Source organism: Helicoverpa zea, chromosome 1 (assembly GCF_022581195.2).
Source record: "Helicoverpa zea isolate HzStark_Cry1AcR chromosome 1, ilHelZeax1.1, whole genome shotgun sequence".
Lineage (NCBI taxonomy): Eukaryota > Metazoa > Arthropoda > Insecta > Lepidoptera > Noctuidae > Helicoverpa > Helicoverpa zea.
The window spans coordinates 14,004,864-14,026,830 of NC_061452.1; the positions used below are offsets into that span (position 1 = coordinate 14,004,864).

Sequence of the window (21,967 nt, forward strand, 5' to 3'; positions counted from 1 at the left end):
TTGTAGTAAGGCCATCATTCTTTAACCTAAACGCGCCATATGAGTAATTGAAAGCGGGAAAATAAATGACCATCCGCAGTTGCATGGAAACAAATGAAATCACATTTAGAAAATGTACGAATGATGAAATATGTATATGTCACCGTAAGATTACAAACATCGTTAGATTACAATCTATCTCGAGAGATTATAAACTGTCGAATTATTGTAAACCGTAACATCTGATTGCAATTTAACGCATTATTTTTCGCTATATTATAATCTATCGATGAGAAATTGTCAAATTGTCAACTGTCCGAAAGCTCTCCCTGATTGGTCAGTCTTTTTGTAAGATCGAGAGCGATGTAGAGCGGTCAAATTGTCAACTGGCGTAGAACGGAATGCATCTTGCGCGCTGATTGGTAGAACGTCAAAAAAGACAATGTTCTTTGCAACTCCCGGTGTCACAGCTCTTTGACGTGCAAAAATAAGTGACGGTTTAATTTTTTATAAAATCAAAAATTGTACTTAATTTTTAAGACTCAAATTACACACAATTAAAAATTGTATTAAAAATTGAAGTTAGTGACGAAAACGAATCGCTGCAAAACCGACTCCACGTAGTCTTGTCTGCCCTACCCCTAGAGTGCAATTCAAAACCGCGTAGGCGCGGAGGGGCGAGGCGGCTGCGAGCTGAGGCGCAGGTAGTTTCAGCGCTCGCCGCCGCGGCTGAGGCTGGCCGGCGGAGCCGGCCAGCAAGCCGAAGCTGCGGTGGTGAGCGTGAAAACCATCTGCGACGATAAGCTCGCATGGGACCGCCGGAGCCCCGCAGCGCCGGAGCCGTGACAGAAGTTATGCTTGCTGCATGTTGCATGCTTACTTCCATGCTGGGTCAATTAATATGGGATGTGTTATATTTTAAACAAAAAACTCAGTAGGTACGAGTAAAAAAATTAGAAGGTAAATAAATATTTTTATGATGTCATTTAATAGTATTTAAGAAGTTTACTGTTAGAATGCATGCTACAAATTTAGATGCAAAAAAATAACCACCATGCTGAGTTGTATTTAGAGTGGAAGATAACTCGTGGCTAAGATAGTATTATTTAGATGCTCGACGCTTTATTAATTGTGGCTGACTTAGTAATTTAGAAGGCAACATACATTTTTGGGGGCGAATAATGATATTAAAAAGAAGCCTGTTTAATTAGCACCCCTTTTATTTTATTTTTAAATATTAGTTTGTATTTGAAGACAAAATACCTAACTGTATTTTTATAAGAGTTATTTTTATATAAATTTAATACTTGAAGAATTTTTGAAGAGCATTTATTTTATTTAACTGACACCTCTATTTCATTCCTAACTCTACGGGAACTCCATGGGAACAGAACGGCTGGTCGTGATTGGTCGATCTTACAAAAAGACTGACCAATCAGAGAGAGCTTTCGGACAGTTGACAATTTGACAATTTCTCATCGATAGATTATAATATAGCGAAAAATAATGCGTTAAATTGCAATCAGATATTACGGTTCACAATAATTCGACAGTTTGCAATCTCTCGAGATAGATTGTAATCTAACGATGTTTGTAATCTTACGGTAACATATATATGGGGTGGCATAAAAGGTGATTTCAGATTTACAATACAATAAATAAAAATCCAACAATAACCAACTGCTCACAGTGAATATATAAGGAGTCTAAATTTTCCGGTTCGACATCTTTTGGACCACCCTACATAGTTGTAATCTTTTGTTTATTTCTTTTAATGAAGGCAAACAAATAATTTAACAAGCCTCCACGTATATTATACAAATCTTGTACAGAACCATTTTCCAAAGCAATTGTTTCTACATTAAGGTAAATTCTTAACGTAATTATGTACTTAAGGTTTGGCAGTACGGAAGTAATAACATGCTGAGTTTAATGTAAAGTCGATAATTTGCAGACCCTCAGGTTCTCAAGTAAAAATCCAATTTTTCCACGAATGTTCATTTGTAAGAACAGATAATTCTGAAAGTTTTTTTTATGACTGCCGAAAGAAGAATTTTTTCATAATTTATGTAGACTTTGGGAGCAATTTTTAACTGATTTCCCAAATATTTTTGTATAAGTAAGAACGGTAGAATACTACCAGCACAGACCACAATTCAACTGTACGTGCAATAATTTACCTGTTGACTAAATTAAATTTTAGGTACCTATATTAACCTGAAAAAATAACTTAATTAAATTCTTAAATACTATAATTATAATTTCTTTAAATCATTATTTCCACTGCATACCGTTACGTGTCACATTGCGTACCTGACTTTAATAAAAATCAAATTTTCCTGTAAACATTCATTCTAACCAGTAACCATTCAGGGAAAATTAACAAAATATAGTACGACCAACATTCATGAGCATATCGGAAGTAAACAATTCTAAAAATGTTTCTGACTCACATATTTGCAAATAAAATTGTCAAGTTGGATCTATATTTAGATTTAGTACGTCAGTTTTATTGCAAAATTTACTTTGAATCTAGGATTTAAAAGCTTAGTTTCTAGGTAAAAAAGTGCTATAGTTCGGCCATTCAGAGAATGCGTTCCTGACACGTCGCGATTGAACTGACGACGTAATAACATTCATTGATTATTGATATAATAATGTTGTTTTAATGCTCCTCAATTGTTAAAACGGTAAACAACCAGCAAAAATATTTTTATCGTAACTGCAACGCCATTGCAAAGTTACGTCGTCAGTTCAATCGCGACGTGTCAGGAACGCATTCTCTGAATGGCCGAACTATAATGGTTTTAGTCAAAACAATTCGCGGTAACAACAGAAGTTTGTACGTGGTTGGGTGTTGACCTCTTTTCATGTCTGTTTCTTTTGAAGATGTAAATTGACACCTTTAATTATTGCTGGCTGGTTTGTCTGGCTGTCTGATAGAAGCTTTTTTTTTCATTTAAATATTCTGTTTTTTTTTTCATCGTTCATCGTTAGTCATTTTCGAGTGTTTGATTTGATTAATAGAGAAGTATAATTTTACGAAGCTCTTTAGTAGAAGATTCCTAGCATGAAGGGTCAAGGTCTGCTACATAAATAGCCTACAAACATCACTGTATGGCAGCGTAGGTCCCACAAGGTGGGCCGATGACCTACTGAAGGTTATAGGAATTTGCTCGGTTGCTAGGGGAATGGATTTCCATATGGTTTGATGAGGGACAGGTATTTTAGTTACTCCATTGTTGTCTCCTACCAGATTAATAACAACTATGTTGTTTAATAACAACTTCTTAACTATTTCTGGTAAAATGGTTAATGTTACAAAAGTCTTCATACACATGTTTTGACAGTTCAGTCAAAAAATTACTCGGTACCTGACCTACAAACACAGTTCTAAATTAATATTTAGCGAGTCAATCCGGCCTTCCATTGATACGTCGAAACATACGACTGTTTGCTTTTGAGTTTCTCGCGATGCCTACGTGATCGACAGAGGTCGGTGCACCCAGTGCAAATATCAAATCTATGCCGTCGTCGTATAATCTTATATCGCTAATCCCGTCATGCGAAACCCAAATCTAGCATACAGTGCTAAGGTTGATTTTCCGTTGTGTAAGTTGTGTTTTAAGACGTTTTGGCATGCAAATAGTTTTGCATCATTGTAATGAGAGTCTTCCCGGATCGTAGTATGTCATTTGATCACATTTCTTAACTGGCGACTGTTGGGGTGCGTCAAAGTGTGAGGCCGACTATTTTGATTGTTGTGACTAACTGACGGACAGGGATTAATGTAGTTACTCATAGATATGTTGTTGGATAGTTTATTGAATCAGAAAAGATATGGAAGGGTTCGGTGAAATGCATCATCGCCGTTCTTGGCTTTGATGTTATCATGAAGATTATTTGCTTGGTGTGACAAAATATTATGACAACATGAATAGATAACATGACTAACATGAATAGGTATATCCACCAAATTATAAGAACGATAGAGTCTACATTTACAGTGATACTTCCTTATATGCGTACATCCAGCTTTTGTCTTCGCCGATCTTTATGTAAGGGGCGTTTAAACGTTATTGAAATTTGGGCACTGAGATATACTTAGTCAATCGTTTTTCTAAAAACGAACATTGGGATCAATGACGGAAATTGACCTAAATATTAATTTCTAAGAAGGAATTTTTACTTTAATATACCTAATTTAGTTTTAGTTTTTCAGTCAATCTGATAGTTGCACATCAGGTTAGCAACAAATAAACGATCACATACACAACTATTACGAAACAATTGAAAACCACAACCGCAATGATTTAACAATTTGTCCAACTGTAGATACCTATGAAGTATTTACCCACAAGGAAGTATGATCAATTTAAAACTTCGATCATCGTAATCAAATAAAAACAAAGAATTACATAGTACTGAAAATAGCGTCGGAATTGATTTGAATCCTGGTTCTTATTGCCAAAGATTTCGTGATAATCATATGACGCAAATTGTGTGCACATTATTATAAAGTTCGCTCTTAGAACTTCACAGCTGCATAAAAAAACAAATATTGAAATATTCCTTAGGTTATTAAGACAGTGGGGAATTTGAAATTCCCCAATACTACCTATTGGGGAATTTGATGCTAATAGAAATCTTTGATTTTGGTTGGATTTTGATGAAATACAGTCATAGTGCTATCAGAATAACAATATTTTTATTCCTAAAACGTTAAGACTTCATCTTTTTTGTGTGGGAAGTAGTTCCATCGGTTCGTACCAACCCTAAAGGGTATAAAAACCCTGAAATCAATCCGAATTAGTTACAATAAAAACGCGTAATATTCTATCGTGTGAGAAATAAGATTTCAAACTTCGATAACGAATCTCGGCCATCTTCCGCGTTCCAAACTTTAATTGCAAAGAAAAATGGCTGCCGTTCCTGCTAACTGTCAAATTAAGGTGCAATGTAAGAAATATTGTTTGTTAAATGTATTTTTTTTTAATAAATGGCGCCGTAATTAAAGGGTCGGTTGATTTTACTTGTCGATATGATCTTTAAAAAGCTATAATAAATATTTCGTTCTTTATATGGGAGTTCGTGGAATCAGAGGTACCTACAGAATGGTGTAGAGTAGGGCAAGGTGAATTCCAGCTTTGGACTGTTATATTGTAATTGTGTCTTTTACGTCTTTATTATTATTATTCTTTATTGTACACAAAAACATTTAAAAGACACACACAACACAGAGAAGACATGTACAAAGGCGAGCTTAACCCAGAACTGGGTTCTCTAACAGCAAACCTTAGAGCGATAGAGAGATGCGATAGGGAAGAGAAAATATTAAGTGCACAACATTAAACAAAACAAAGATGAAACTACATAACATAAAATATAATAAATAAATAAGTACATACATACAAATAAGGTCATGTTGACAGGAAATGTTCTTTAATTCGTCTCTTGAAGACATCTAACGATGTGCTGTCACGTATACTAAGTAGTCTTTAACTAAAGACCCAACTTATATCTCTATCATTAATATTTGTTTGCTTCTACCAAACCACGGAACTATACAGTCCCGGATTTTCGGAAGGCGAGCGTGGTGCCGAAGCCGACATAAGTATTATTTTTGTATATCTCTACCAGACCAAGGGACTATTGAGTTCCGGATTTTTGGAAGGCGAACGTGGAGCCGAAGTCACCACGCAGAAGCATTTTTGAGACAACTTTAATGAAATGGTGACACAAAACTATTATGTAACAAACACATTCAAAACATCTAAATCATTTAGAGTGTTACTTTATCCCTGATTATTGCAAGCCATAGTTATTTCATCTAGGTACGGAAAGAAGGTCCGCTGTAGATGTAGGAGATATCACGGAAAACAGTTTGTCTTTGCTCAGTACAGATCTTTTATAATATTTGGTGTTAAGGTGCGCTCCTAATGAAAACAGAGTGTAACAACTACCACAGATTACTTTAATAGTTATTTCTAAACTACCTACTTCTTACTTTCTAACTAGTTTAAACACTTTTGAAGCCCGAGCTGCGAGATGGATGGACAGATATATTCTTTATTATTTACGCCAATTTAATAAAATGTTTAGGTGACACAATGAGCGGTCTTGTCCTTACAGCAATCTCTCAGGCTATCTTTAGGTTTTCTAGGCGGCTCGTTTAATACTTTCCGTGTATTGTTGTCATACCCAAGACAATAGATATTCTATTTTCAATATCACGTGTAAAAACTACAAACCTATTCTTGTAATATATATGTATTTATGCCCCCAGATCACGCGACTGCACAGCTTCACTATAGATCAACATCGTAGTAATATAATATTTTCATCAATATTTACTGACGTCGATGTTTTGATAACAACGTGACGTCACGAGCTGCTGATTATTTTGTTATTATTTGTTATGTTCATATGTAATTGTGAAAGAGAGTGTATGCGTATTTGCGTACTAATGTGCGGACATTTTTATCGGTTTTTGGTAGTGAGTTATGTAACATAATTGATTGCTGTTAATTTAATGAATTATGTCATTTGCATGCGTTATTTTATTCTTAGCCCGATACAAATCGCCTATACTTTATTTTGATGTCCAAGTAACTGCCTAGTTTAATCGAAATTCGTTTTCCGTTAGAGCGTGAAGACGTAATAAACATACACACAAAAACACTCGCCCTTAAAATATTAATGTGATGATTTACTCCAAATAATCACTCCAATCTCAATCATCAGTGCTCAAAGTATTAGCAAAAAGAAAAAAAGCCTCAAACTTCTATTAATATAACCTTTACATCACTTCAATCTTTAAAATCAGCCGTAACATTGACCTTGACATAAATTCGCGTTCTAGAAGCGATATGACCCGACATGGCGTCATCAGCGACTGGCGTCAATCAACACGGCATACGTGACACGCTATGGCACATCTAGGATTCTAGATCTAGTGACGTACAGGAGTAGACAATTGGATGGGGTTAGACTGATAGAAGTGTTTTTATGGATCGTTGTTGAAGTGTGTCCGACACGACACCGACTGGCGTCAATCAGCACGGCATACGTGACACGCGATGGCACATCTAGTATTCTAGATCTAGTGACGTAGGGGAGTAGACAATTGGATGGGGTTAGACTGATAGAAGTGTTTTTATGAATTGTTGATGAAGTGTGTCCGACACGACACCGACTGGCGTCAATCAACACGGCATACGTGACACGCGATGGCACATCTAGTATTCTAGATTTTGTGACGTAGGCGGGAATAGACAAAGGATGGGGTTAGACTAATAGAAGTGTTTTTATGAATTGTTGTTGTAGTGTGTTCTAAACGTTTCTTGCGTTTGTTTTAAAAGAATACTAGAAATGTATTCTAAGGCAAGGATTCCCTGTCATCCCGAAAGAACTACTTCGCGCACCCGGATAAAAGCACTATACTGTAGACTCCTTTGTTAACTGACCCATTAGGTAATTTAAATCACAATTTATTGATTTTTCTAACCAGACCACCAGAGTAATTCCAGGGATTAGCGATTTCAAACCTGCCCAACTGTGCAGGTTTATAAATTAGTAGTTTTAAATTCACCATCTTTTTCAGTTGCTTTATATATACTTAAACAATTTCTTACTGATTTATGTTCCTTTATTTCTCATCCACGGTTCTCAACCTTCCTTTTGTTTGTCGGTTTAACGTGCCAAGAATTCAACCTGAACTCAGACAAGCAATTATTCAAATTAATTAGCAAGATGATCTGGTTTCAGTAGATATATCTCGTAGGAAATGTTTTATATAAGATGGAGTAAAAGCATTCTTGACATAATTTGCTACATCTGGCCAGTTAGGAATTCTATCTCGTTAACATCACTTTTCCTAATGAGCGCAACTCGGTATGCCATCACTAGCATTTCAGAAGCGGAAAATATGAAAATTATTATAAATATATTTATGAGTAGGTATATCATGCCAATTTTTTGTAGGAATTTGACAGAGGCATACATAGTAAACATATATACTGCATTTTATAAATCATATGAAAGTGTGTATCTACGGCCAATTTTTGGGTTTGACGATTTTCTTTCGTCGTCATGTCAGCCGAAAGACGTCCAAAGGCCTTCAGCAACCCGCCTCCACTGCTTTCCGGCGGCCTTTGCCAGATTGTCCGTCCACCTAGTGGAGGGCCTGCCCACGATGCCTTTTCCGGGTCTATGCTGCCTCTTCCGGGCCGCCACTCGAGAACTTTTCTGTCCCCTCGGCCATCAGTTCAGCGAGTTATGTGCACTGCCACTTCAGCCTTGTGCTTAAACTATGTGGCAAGCCCTATTAAGCTTCACAAAAATATTTCCTAGTACCTACAGGACTACAAACATCGCTGCAACAGCTCAATAGTATCCCATTTTGCGTATCTCCAAACACGAAAGTGCCGTCCTGAACATCATCACGTAGACCAACGTATTCAGTCACCGCCGGTTTATATTTACGGTTGGCGACGAATTCTTTCACTGCACAAGACAAAACACGGTCTCGTTGTTTACATGTAGGCAGTAAACATCGCTGTTAGAGTTAAATGAAGGTGGGGAATGTATTGGGAAAAGGATTTGGGTGATTTCTTTATATGTATTTTGAAAGACTTGAAAAGAGTGGTCTTAGTTACAGGGATTTCTGAAAATCCGCAAGAATAAGACTATGAAGGAAGTTTTCAGTAAACAGTACCCACAGCTTAGATATCACAACGCAGGGAATTTTCATGCGAGTTCTAGAGTCTTTACCAATATTGAAACATATTTTTCTGTTTATATGTGTAAGTATATTGATCATATTCTTTACAACCAGATACAGTCACGTTCTACAGTGAACCTATAACCATAAAAGAGATAAACAATTTTAAAACATGCACAATTTTCTTTAATTTGTCTTAGTCAATTACCCAGAAAAACATACGTTGCAACAATAATAGATTCGATGTGAACAATAGTGGAAATCCCATCACACTTGCAGTTTTACCCAAGATAAGAGAAGATAGACTGACAAATGTAGGAACAAATATTGTTAGAATGTTTGTTCGTAATGCTGATATGTGAGATGAATTACTATCAGAGATTCACATTTATCAGCTCTATAAATAAACATTTAGTAGAATTCACTGGTTTATTGCCTACTTTTAGAGAATTGACGCACGTTGTATTAGCTAACAAAGTATGATGCTCTCCTCTCATCTTGCGCTATACTTTGAGTTTAGTTAGTAGAAAACGATTCTCAAACTTACACTCAAGAATAAGATTTAAGTAATAATGAAAGTTGAACTGAACCCGAAGGAATAAAAAACATAGAACGACCTCTGCGCAGCTGTATTGTATACATGGGAGGACATATTGAAAATGTTAAAACACTGAATTATCATTAGTGTGTATCGAAATGCATATACATGAAACTATGTTGCAGAAGACGAGACTCAATTAACGCCTAAATATCTTACACTAACATACATGTCTTGAATCTGCATATACGCATTTCTAGTGTTGCAAAAAAACCGTTTTTTTTCTAGTGTGAAAAAAAACCTTGAAAAAAAAACAGATAAAAAACTGTTTTTTTTCTGGGCCTTGTTTTTTTCAAGAGTATAATAACTCTTAAATTGTTAGGGCATTTACCGTTAAAGATTAATACTTAAGGTTACATAAAAGAGTCTTAGGTTTATTCTTGAATCTACGGTACTTTTCTGATAAAACAGAACCAAATTTCATGAAAATGTTGGCAACATTCATTGATATTAACTCAACGAAAGGGAAATTTTGAAAATTGAACTAAAAAGTAGGCTAGAAAAAAAACCAAATTTAGAAAAAAAACAACGATGCAAAGTTTTTTTTCATGTTTTTTTTCAATAAAGTGAAAAAAAACAAATCGTTTTTTTTCATTTTACATCACTACGCATTTCCAATATCCATTCAAACAGAAAAAGTTAACCGTTCTTCAAGGCTTATCTGACCTTTCATTATCCCATGAATTTTATGAAGTCTTGTATAATTTGATCAGCTGGTTTCTAAGTGGCTGTCTTCCTTCATATTTTCTACTCGATATATGAGGTGTATATATCTGTCAAAGTTTTTAATATGTTCTAATTCTAGATGGAATAAGCCTTGCTTGGAATAACGGGATTAGGTGTGGGGTGAGTGTGGCTGTTGACGGCTGTTTGACAATATGAATTTTTTAACCCATTTTAAGTAATCGAAGTATTGAAAAAAAGCAAAGCAAAAAAAAAGCATTAGATAAGATGTAAAGTAGAACACAACCTTATATATTCTATTAATAGACTAATATAACAGCGGGACTGTACCCATTGAATTTATCGAACATAAATCACAAAATCATCATCATCACAAGAATTTATTCATCGCTCGTGTAACGAAAGAAAAAAGGAAAAACAATACAGAATAGGTACAGTTATATTTAATCCGTGAAGAAATCTAAATATAGAACTTGTTATATCTGCATTCCGTTCACGACAAGGAAAAATATTACATAATATAAACCGCTAGGTATATTACTCAGCTTTGAGGAAACACCTCTGACATAACTAAGTGTAGTAATATATCTACATACAAGTATCTATATTTACATGTAAAATCGTAAGGTTTGCTCTTAAGTGTGGCCGAATTTCAGGAGCACGTGGAGTTCGCAAAAAAATAAAACTTTATTCGTTTGCTTTTGTTTTTTTTTTCGGTTAGGTAATTACGGTAAAATTTACGTAGGCCACGTTCATGTCAGGCCATAAAATCTCATCGCGGTACCCACGTTCAGTATTGGATGCATGTGATTTTGGACATGGGTGTATTTATTTCAGGACTATATGGCCATGTAGGTCAATACCTTTGTTTTCCTTTTTTGGCAAACGTACTGCACAAATAAGTCACTAAACATTTACATAAGAGTATACCACACAGTAACGTTTACAAAATTTAAAATACGATCAAATAGGTTGTGTTTTAATGAAATAACTAGGTTTTGCCAGTGGTTTCAACCGCCGAAATACTTCCCTTACTTATTGTCATTTACAATTTAAATACTTTTTCAATATCAAGCTCATAAAAAATAGACTTGCTCATGTTTATAAAAACGGAAATAATGGCTTAATAAAACTCCTATGCAAAGTGAGGAATGTTCATTGATGACCGCGACTGTCACATTGCGCAATATTAATGAATATCCTGTTATTGTATCCTGTTTACATGTTATTCATAAACCTTACAGAAGCTTTTACTTTCAGGGAATACCAACTATGAATAAAACTACTAACTGTCTTTGTTTAATATACGATTGATTTTTTTCAGTATTTGAAAGTCTTCTTGCCGAATCTTCTTTTTGTTGGCCTTTTAATCGACTTCATTTTCGATTTATTTGAATAAAATTTCAGAATTTCTCTTCAACGTATTGGAAGATTTAAATTGAGCACTCGGTAATCGTACGGATCGTTGTATCTGCCCAAACGGTACCAATTTATCATTACCATATATTCAAAAGGAAGAAAGAAAATAAATCAACAGTAACCTGGGCAACAACATACCACTTAGAAACACTGGTTGTCATGACTTTCTGGCTTATGACCTACACATAACGACCATCAAAAATGTTCAAATGATAGCTGAGATCCACAATTTAACATTCCATCCGATAATATTAAAATAAAGTCTTCTCACAACAGGTGCACTCACCTTGCACTCTATAAACGACTTGAGAGGCGTGAAATTGTCACCTTGTTATTAAACAAAATGATTTAGATTGCACCGCCATTACCCAGGCTTGGAAATAGATGGGTGGCCGCCTTCTTCCGTCACTATACTATGATTAAATTGTAATTTCTATTTGATGGGTATCTACACAATTTGTTTTGCAAATTAGAAGTGATTGCGATTCGTGGGTGACCTTTTATGGTGGGGAATAGGCAAGGTATTGAGATATAGCAGGTTTTTGTCGCGAGATTTATGGTTAGTTTGCTTGTTTATGGTACTTGACATTATTGATGAAGTGTTAACTGGAAGGCAGATTAATATTTAGTACTGCTGTCAAGCAATTTATTATGTTGGCAGAGTGAAGTTTTGTAATTTTTAGAAGGGAGAACCTTTTGAATATGATAGAGATGGAAGGAATATCACTTAAGAGATGATGTCGGATAAAAGAGTATACCGACTACAACTTAAATATTATCAGGGTGTGATGATAATGATGCTGGAAAATGTCACTTATTTATTACATTTTGCAATTAGGCTTTTAAATGATTGCGAAGGGTTCTCTGAAAGAAGAATTTAATGTGTATATTTTAATAACAATATTGGAATGTGTATGACGGAATACTGTAAACAAAATTAAGCATCAATAAAGTAAAGTCAATCTAACTTTTAGTGCTTTATTACTACTTTGACTATTAAAATTTCATTTATTATATTATTGCTCATAAAACAGCTGAATAGATAAAATTCCTGAGTTTACTCAACTAGGTTGAGGCTAGGTTCTGGCCTGAATAATTAATCGTATGTACAACATGGATTATGGAAAAAAAATATATAATATTTATAAAATTTGAATTGCCCAACGTCTAAGATGAAATAAAAAGAGGTTACTATACGCATATTACAAAAAGTACGTTAAAAAATATGTACCAATGGATGAAGTGAGAGAGGAAGACTTATGAAAAGATGGATGAATCCTCTTAAAGATGACATGAATAAGAGACTGGATGTATAGTAAGACGTCAGACAGAAAGGAATGGAAGTGGCAAACACATTACCCCAAATAACTTAGAACTTTGATCAGGGCCAGAAATAATAAGGAGACTATACTGACATCATTACAATATTAGCAAGGAAGTAAGAATCAGGAACTATGTCCATCATATTATACAATATTATATATTCCCACGATATCTATAAATAAACGGGGTTTGTGAATTTAGTCAACGCACTTTCAATGCCAAATGAAAGTAAAATGCTTAGCGCAGCATTTGTTTGCTCAAATAAACAGAGAGTTGTTGTAAGTAAATGAGATAATGAGGAGTTATGTATGATTTTTATTTTTCACTCTCTATTTCACACATTAATCCACTTTAAAACTATGTATTTCTATAGTATTTTCAAGGTTTTAGTACCTATAAATTTAGTTCAGAAAATATTTGGTTCGCCAGCTTGCTAAATAAAGTTATTTCAATGTTCCCAAACATAAATAGTATGTATAATAATTAATAGAACCACTGCACGTTAATCCTGTATTTCACGTTAATCCACTTTAGAATCGTCAACAATTATTTGAAATACTCATACATGCACTGACCTCGGCTAACAGAGCTTATCTTACCTTCAGATTTTTCAAAGTCTAAACACCCTTCAGACCGATATATGATTATTAGAACTTTCATTACCAATGTTGATTGCCTTTCACCTAAGTATTGATATTTTCAGTAATACAACCTCACCACATACCAGTTATTGAGAACTTTCACCTTTAGGTACTAACAAACTAGTCACGAAATACCAGCTCTCTATTAATAAACTGAACTCAAGGATTGCAAATTGCAACTAAGTTTGAATGAAAAGAACAATGTTTAAAAACAAAAAAAATAAAAACTATCAAGTCATGTCAATTTGCCTACAAAGGTCATGAACCTGCTAATCTAAATATAGCCGCATCCATCTCCTTTCCTCCCAAAACAACAGAAAGAGACCGAGAAATTGCAAATACACCTTATTTCGCTGTTTCCAATAAAACGAACGCGTTGAAGTCTTTTCTAAGAGACACGCAATCGCATAAGTGATCAAGTAAATTGTATATTTTTACTCTGAGGCCATCGATCTTATATATGTTTCGCAGACGTTGATATAATCGCGAATTTTATTGCGAATCGTCAACTAATCGAGTCGTCCGGCCCGGCTAGAATGGGAACGCGCTCATTTCGCGTTGTATGCGAGATAAAAGTACGTGTCCATTGTTTTTGCACGGTAATACAATGCAAGGCTGATTTGTGAAAGTTTGGCGTGGTGTGCATGACTGGTTATAAGCAAATACAATTACAGTTTATGAAGCCAAATTAGCAATATATATAATATATATATATAATGTCGGGACACCTTTTTCACACACGGTCGGTTAGCCCCATGGTAGGTTATTAATTAACTTGTGTTATGGGTGCTAACACAACTGATAGACTACATATAGCTACATATATACATATTTATAAATACATATTGTAACACCCAAACCACGGCCAACAAGCATGCTCATCACACAAATGTCGACCGAACCGGGAATCGAACCCGGGACCTCAGGTCCGGCAGTCCGGCATGGTGACCATTGCGCCATCGAGGTCGTCAACAATTATTTAATATCGAATATATGTAAGGTCGTTAAATATGTTTGATAGATCTACAGGAAAAGCGAAAATATTATACGACTTTTAAATATTTTATATCTTGAATAAGATAGCTTCTCCAATTTCTCTTAAGGGTGAATATTACAAACCAATATTTCCAAAGAATACCATATTTTGTTTACTAGCAACTACCGATACAATCCCTCAAAATATCTTATTCTCATACTCATACATACATTTCCAAAAAATCCCGTACCGTACAACAACGGACACAAACACGGAGGGTGGCGTACGTGCGCGCGCGCACGTCGTAGCGCCGGCTCCTATTCCACTCGCCGGGAGTTAAGTCATGTTATCTGACACCACAACCATGGCCTGAGATATCATTATCTTATAGTTAGTAAATTAATTTGTTCTCTTATACAACAATTCGTCTTAATGATAGTTCCTCAATTGTTTTTGCGAACTTTGACTTTGATCATTGACTCCAATTGGCTTTTTTTTGCTTTGATTGTCGTAATCTTTGGTAAGTCAAAGAGGACGTTGGTGATTTAATCAAGATATAGAGACGGCTAAAATAGTTATATACTTGGTTGCTATGCCATGATTTGGCAGATGTCTAATATGTACAGTACAGGTACACATAACATTTAAAAGTGGTTTAGATGATGACCTTGCCACGAGATAGCAGTACCAAGAGCCGCTAACCATGGTAAGTGATCATTGAAGCCTAAGTTCAATAAATCATCCAATTCAGGGCAAGTTAGGACAAACATTCAATCTGAAATACTATCATCATTGTCTCACTGCCTAATTCTACCATCATCTTCCGAGCCTTTTTTCCCAATCATGTTGGGGTCGGCTTCGTCGATTTGAAAATTTGTCTGAATACCTGCCGATTTTAATAACCTGTCTAGCCTAGCCTATTTGTATATATTATAGCTAATGTCAAAATTAAATCTGTTACCAAAAAATACGGATAGATATGTTAAAACAGGTTCACCATCCGACCAATTTCAGACCGACTTCAAATCTCTTATAAACAACACACTATACTTCACCACCTATCAGTCTAGATCAGTCATTAATCCATAATGAAGAACAAAACAATACCCCTTGACCTTGTTCATACAATTGATAGTAATCTGCACTTGTAATGATGAAGTATCTAGTAGTCTGTTGCCAACGAGTGAACGCCCGGAGGACGCACTAACTGTTTCATCATGCTGTATGTATATATGTATGTATCTACCTGTATAATGTATTCGCTAGATTGCCAGCGTGAACTTGTTTCAAGAAAATAAGAAATTTATAAGAATTTATTTAGATAACGAGTAACTAAGACCAAGAAAACAGTCCAATTGACAACCTTCTTCAATTTCAGAAGTGAGTTAAAAACCAGAATCACACCTCGATAGTCTAATGAGATGTTATGAGCATTGTATTCCTGATCAGGAAAAATGGTATGATTTTTATAAAAAGTAAAATATCAAATCGAAATATAGAGTTGCTAATTGCCACTTGTAGAATACAAACATAGGATGAAGTAAAATATTTATAGGGTATAGTAAAATGTGGGCGTAAATACTTTATATTCCTTCTCAATCCTTCAAGGAAATCAGGCGCCATATTACATGTTTATGCTTCTTTTAGTATCTCGTAAATACGAGCTAATGAAGCTTACTTCTGTATTACTTTATACAAGTTATGTTCCAAGATAAAATTAATCGTGGAGTGGTTACTAGATTAATTTTGTTTATTGATGTCGATATCTCGTTGTCATGACAACTATCTTAATTACGTTGGTTATAGATAATGGTTGATTGGTCATTAACTTTTATGGATGCTAATTAGCAGTTATTAATGTGTCTTTTTTGCCACATTTCTAAGCCAATAACTATAGATAAACATATAATTAATGTTTGATAATGAAAAAAACCTTTGTGCTCAATATTATGTATTATATAGCTAGGTACCAGTTCAAATCCTTATCATCCTAGTTCGTAAATGCGAATGAGAGATTGTTAATCTGAACAGACAAATTAATTTCGCCATCTTAACATTAGCAAGGAATATAAATTTGGCAAACAAAACTGCACTTGGCTTGGCGTAACCCAAAGGGAAGGTAGGTCAGGTGCCGTCTTGTAGGTCCAAAATAACGTATGGCAGGCGTGATGAAAACGATCAGTTACTAGTACTAACGAGGCTGCCGAGTTCCTGGTCAAATCAAAGCCAATCTGACAAAGATAGCTCTTGATTGATTGGTGATTTTATTTTGAATTAAATGGTCTGGCTGCAAAGGGGGCGAATAAGGGCGGAAATAGTAACATTTCTCGTCCCCGCATTTTGACGCGCAACTTTCTTAGGAGATTTTGCGTTAAGACATCTCCGCTATTCATTTTATTCTAAACGAAATATTTTTATGAAGGAAAGTAATTAGAAAACTTATAGCAATTTCATAATATTACTGCAAGTATTTTATGGCTATGCAGATGAGCCGCAGCCTATAAAACTAAGATAAGTTTTATCATTTACGCAGTAATGTTTACACTATTTTAACATTTAATTAACAAAATACATAAACAGATTTGATTGCTATTTGTACGATAAGATATTGCATGGCACTTAAGCTTCTAATAAGCAGAATTTACTTTTTTATGTAAATACTTATACATAATAAATGTAACGAAGCGGAGCTACTATACATAAAGAAACTCAGGAAAAACCAGTTCTGTTTTTTATTTTTGAAATGTGTACTTTTCCACAAATAAAAATATACGTATTGAATTGGAAAACAAAAATATCTGTATCATGTATTGTGAACGGGGCAGCTACGTAATGCTGTCTCTATTAAGTTACCCAAATACACAGGGTACCCAAAGGTCCAGTTGTTGTCACTGATCGCAAGAGATCACCGAAATGAGTAATAAAACGACGGTTGGACAGCAACTATTCATTTATTTGATAATTCTATTTTTATAACTGTCACACGTTAATTACCTGCCTGCCATTACATATGTACAACCTATTAACTATTTTGATACAACCTCAACAATGAGGCCATCGATGACACTAGCCGCATCCCAGGTTTAACATTCTAGACACAAAATCATGTCTCATGTCATTCTATATCTGCAATTATTAGTCTGAGAAAATTCATTATTATATCTAGAATTCTAGAATAATCAAAATCAGATCATTTATATTTAGAGGTGTCAAAGTATCTGAAATGTCAGTTTTATTTATAAACATTTAGCTACAACTTCTTCGTCATTCGTGACGACTATCGTCACAATGATTGACGGAACGCGTTCATGAAATTCTGAGAGCTTATTAAAGATAAATATTATCTACCAAAATTAATTGTAACAGGACGAAATTAAATAGTGAGTGGTGATAACGAATGTCAGCTGTTATCTTTATAGTTATTCCCCTTCACTTGAATTCACTTGAATTAAATACCTTAAAATAGGCATTAGCATTAGCAAATAGGCAATTTAATTGTCTGTTTCAAATGATATGACTTTAATGTATGACCTTGCGTGTTTCCAGATTAGAGAAGACATAATGTGGTCATACATATGTAGGTAAACTTATAGAACTATTCGTGAAGAACTCAAAATTTTAAATTGGAACTACACAACCAGTTTTAGCGATTATGACATTTTTAATCATATTACAGTAAATATACTTCCATCAAAATGAGTACCGCCATTCGAAATTTGGAGCTACTTTATGGTGACCTTCCGAAACGATCGACGAGCCGCTGGTCGCCCCAGCCCGCGATAGACGAGGCCGGCCAAGGCGTCAGTCATCATAATATGGTAATTTATGGCGCCGTTTTCGAGACGAGACATCAGCTCACTCATTTACATTCTGCTACAAATGAGTTTTTGACCATGCGCGTTCGTCAATGGGCGCAAGCCGCTCGAGAGCCAAATACCTGTATCAGGAGGGACCTTTATGATGACAATAGATGACAAACTATAAAGGTAAAGGGTATTTCACCTCGCACACGACATTGATTGCGATATACAAACACAGACAGATTGCACAACGTCACTAACTGATTGATAACAGCCGTCATATCAGGGGCGCGCTCTACTAATTTTACTTAAACGACAGACGATTCACATCCGACTGTGTTCCAACCACGACTCAATTACTATTGAAGCGTATGTGGCATACTGCTATTTTGGTTATTAAATAAAAAAAAATTCGTTTCAGTCTGTGATTCAACAATGAATCATATTGTCTGCAAATTATATACGATTGCAATATCGTAGAGCAAACTACCGTATAGACCAAATGGCAGACCAATCGCAAACCAATCGAATGTCATTATTATATTAATAGCAAAATGCCCGCTAAGGTATTATATACTTCTATTGCGATTCAATTTCTATTCAATTTTGACATTATTAACTTAGCAGAATCGGGCCCTTGCATTATCTTATTTAACTGTTATTTTTGCGGCGCCTTACGTTTAATGTTTAACAGAGTGATAACACTGTTTGTTCTTTAAAACGATAATATGCAACAAATGTGTAAATATTGCGCTACATTGCAACATCATTAAAATTTTGGCTTGATTGCTATATAAATTATGTGAGGCGTTCGCTCAAATACCATTTGGTATTAAAAGGTCCTATTGAATTACCATTTATTGTGTTCGTTGCACCCTGAATAACTTTAGAGTCTATGCATTTGTGACTACAAAAGAGACATGGGTAGCGTGGAAGGCTCAAAAAAATGTCCCATAGTTCTTTTAAAAGCAGATGAGCATGTTTCAATCTGGTGCTAGATTGATGAGAACCCTCCCCGGCAAATGCTAAGGGGTCACTTACCATCAAGTTATCGTCAAAGCTACAACCTACAACTATATTAGCAGCCTTTGAGGATTTCTGCAGCCGCAGCAACGAATCCCACGCAACAAGCAGAACCAGGACGCGGAATGATATACTAATATCGACCATATAAATCTCTAATACCTATTTTATAGCATGTATCCATATGACTTGTATTCAATAAAATACGACTCGTATAATGTTCCAGTTAAAGTAACCTTTGAGAATCGTAATGGCCGGTAATGAAGTAAAATAAAATAAAGCTGACCTTATCAAAGTCATGGTCAAGGTGATTATCGTGACGATTCCTAATATTACAGTCATAAATTATGTCAATAATCATTGATCTATAATTTAAAACCAATTTTATTTTAGGCTATCGTTATTAAAGACGTTTAAGGTGTAATTTAAAATTAATCTTAAATTACATTATATTTTCTTAGGTGTAAAGAAGAAATCGTATAAGATACTCATTAACATAAAGATTATAACAATATTTTAAATCTGAACGAACCCTTTTTTTGTTTTGTTTGGAAAGGATTATGTAAAAAGGTCGTCATAAACATTCATTCATTTCAATCCATAAATTCACAAGTAAAATATGAGCGTCATTTAATTGTCAATCTATAAAAAATATAAAATCATTTAATTTTTATATAATATTATATTTACATACATTTATAATAACCACTAATGGTCAAGAAGTTCGGTGTTGGCGGAAAAACTAGTATACAAGCAGACGTCATCGTCCTAGGATGTACTCTCCCAGGCATTGTAGCAGCGCACAAACTGAAGAGCAAGTTTGGAGACTCCATGGATATCATGGTCATAGATCTGCCAGGACCTGACTCCAAGCACGTGTCTAAATGTAACGTCGCCTTCACAAACATGATGGACTCAGACTACGACAACGAGGATTCATCGTACGACTTAACAGCCAGGCAGCTACTAGACAACGTCGCCAGATTTTACCTTATCAAGTACGCCAAAGAGTTCAAATTACCCCTGCCCGACTGCATCATCTACCCCGACTTGGCCGAAGAAAACTCAGAACTAATGGCACACAGCGGATACCTAATGCGATCACATCATGCACCTGACGTGATATTACCAGAAGAGCCTGGGGAAGAAGTACCGCTCCAGAAGCTCTTCCAATACCCTGACGGTAATACAGTAGAATTTTTAAATAACGTACATGATTTTGAATACCTTAGCTTCTTAGAGAAGTTTGAATTAAATCAGTACCAAACATTCTTAGATAGATGTATGACCGATCTTTTCCAAACTAGCAGAGTAAATATAGAGGAAGAAAGAAAAACATTGCTGTACTACGATAGGACTACCATGGAGAAAAATATCTGCGAGACGCTCCTCTTCTCAAATACGAGGGAAATTATGAGGATTATAGTTAGATTAGTCTGTGGTGCTCCAGCCAACAGCGTATCCCTTCTCTTCTATCTTCATCAATGTTACAGGACAAGCAGTGCCAAGAACCATCTCGGTGGTTTAAACACAAGGTTTCGGGAAAAGCTTCTAGGGCAATGTAGGAAACGGCTTTCTTCCAAACTTAACCAAAGTATAGCTGATATAACATTGCAATCTATGTCTATTAAGGGGATCCGCACATATGCTGAGCAAGTAATCCTTGAAACGATAAAGGGTGAGACTACTTACGTGTGCAACTTGTTAGCGATGGCTCTGAGACCAGAGCAGCTTCACAACATACAAGTAGAAGATCGGCTGCTGTCAGAAGAATTCGCGAGAATAACCAAAGAAATGAAACCTGGGTATGCAAAAAAGTTTAACATTCTATACAGGGAAAACTTTTGGACTAGACTAGGATACAGCGGAGATATATTTAGTATGCGTGGTCCAATAATTTGGGCGATGCAGAAACCAAAACTGTCTACTACAGGAAGTTTGGAGAAATATTCAGGGTTGATTGGTTATCTGATGGTACGCGACGATGGCCAGGATTCTAAAGAAGCTGTCATAGAGCAGCTAGTAAATATGTTTGGCCCAGAAGCGGCGTTTCCTGCGAGTTACCGAGAGACACCTGTAGCCGATGTGTATGTTCCACGCTGTGGGGATTACGTTGCTCTAAGAGAACTAACAACTGTAGGGAGCCCAAAATTTTTAGAATGGGCAGCTCTTGATATATTCGCTGACGGTGACGTGGCAGCCGCGTTGGAAGCTGGCCATTCTGCTTACTTACACTTGTTGGGGTGTTTGCGACCTCAAGCTCAGACGTACGATGACATCATTGCGACCGATTGGCCAATATTTATCAGCGAAAGTCCATTGCAGAGGTGGTTATCGCAGATCAACGTAATCAGCGGCATCAAAATAACCGCGGTCACTACCGCCGTGTTGGTCGGCGTCTCACTTCTACGCTACATGAAGAACCGAATATGATTTTTTAAGAGTTGTAAGCATTTTGTATTTAAATAAATGAGATTTTATAAGATCAGAGAGGTTTTTTTCTAGGCAGACGGTTTTCTATAAGGACGAGGTAGATTTAAAAATGTAGATATCCTGGTAAGCCAGTGATATTTAGTAAGCAAATCAACAGACGAGAATATTGGCATCATTCCATTTTAATGTTTATCTATAAGACGACCTATTGTTGCATACACGTTAGTTATATTAGACAACAATTTTTATTTATATCCAATAAATAAATAATTTAGTATCACGTTCCTAATTTAGTTACAGACTTCCTTAATTACAGTCACTATGCTGTTGTACAATGAGAATATAAATAAGAATGCAAGATACATCTTC

At 35.5% G+C, this 21,967-nt stretch overlaps 1 protein-coding gene across 1 annotated transcript; it reads left to right on the plus strand.

Annotated features, from left to right (window-relative positions):
* Positions 1 to 19,876: 19,876 nt before the first annotated feature.
* On the plus strand, positions 19,877 to 21,610 carry LOC124632066. Its single transcript, XM_047166728.1, has one exon. It carries the CDS (start codon positions 19,877 to 19,879, stop codon positions 21,596 to 21,598), a length of 1,722 nt encoding a protein of 573 aa, XP_047022684.1. The 3' UTR covers positions 21,599 to 21,610.
* Positions 21,611 to 21,967: the final 357 nt, after the last annotated feature.

Coding starts and splice junctions, on each gene's coding strand:
- LOC124632066 (XM_047166728.1), top strand. CDS start 19,877: ATGGTCAAGAAGTTCGGTGTTGGCGGAAAAACTAGTATACAAGCAGAC.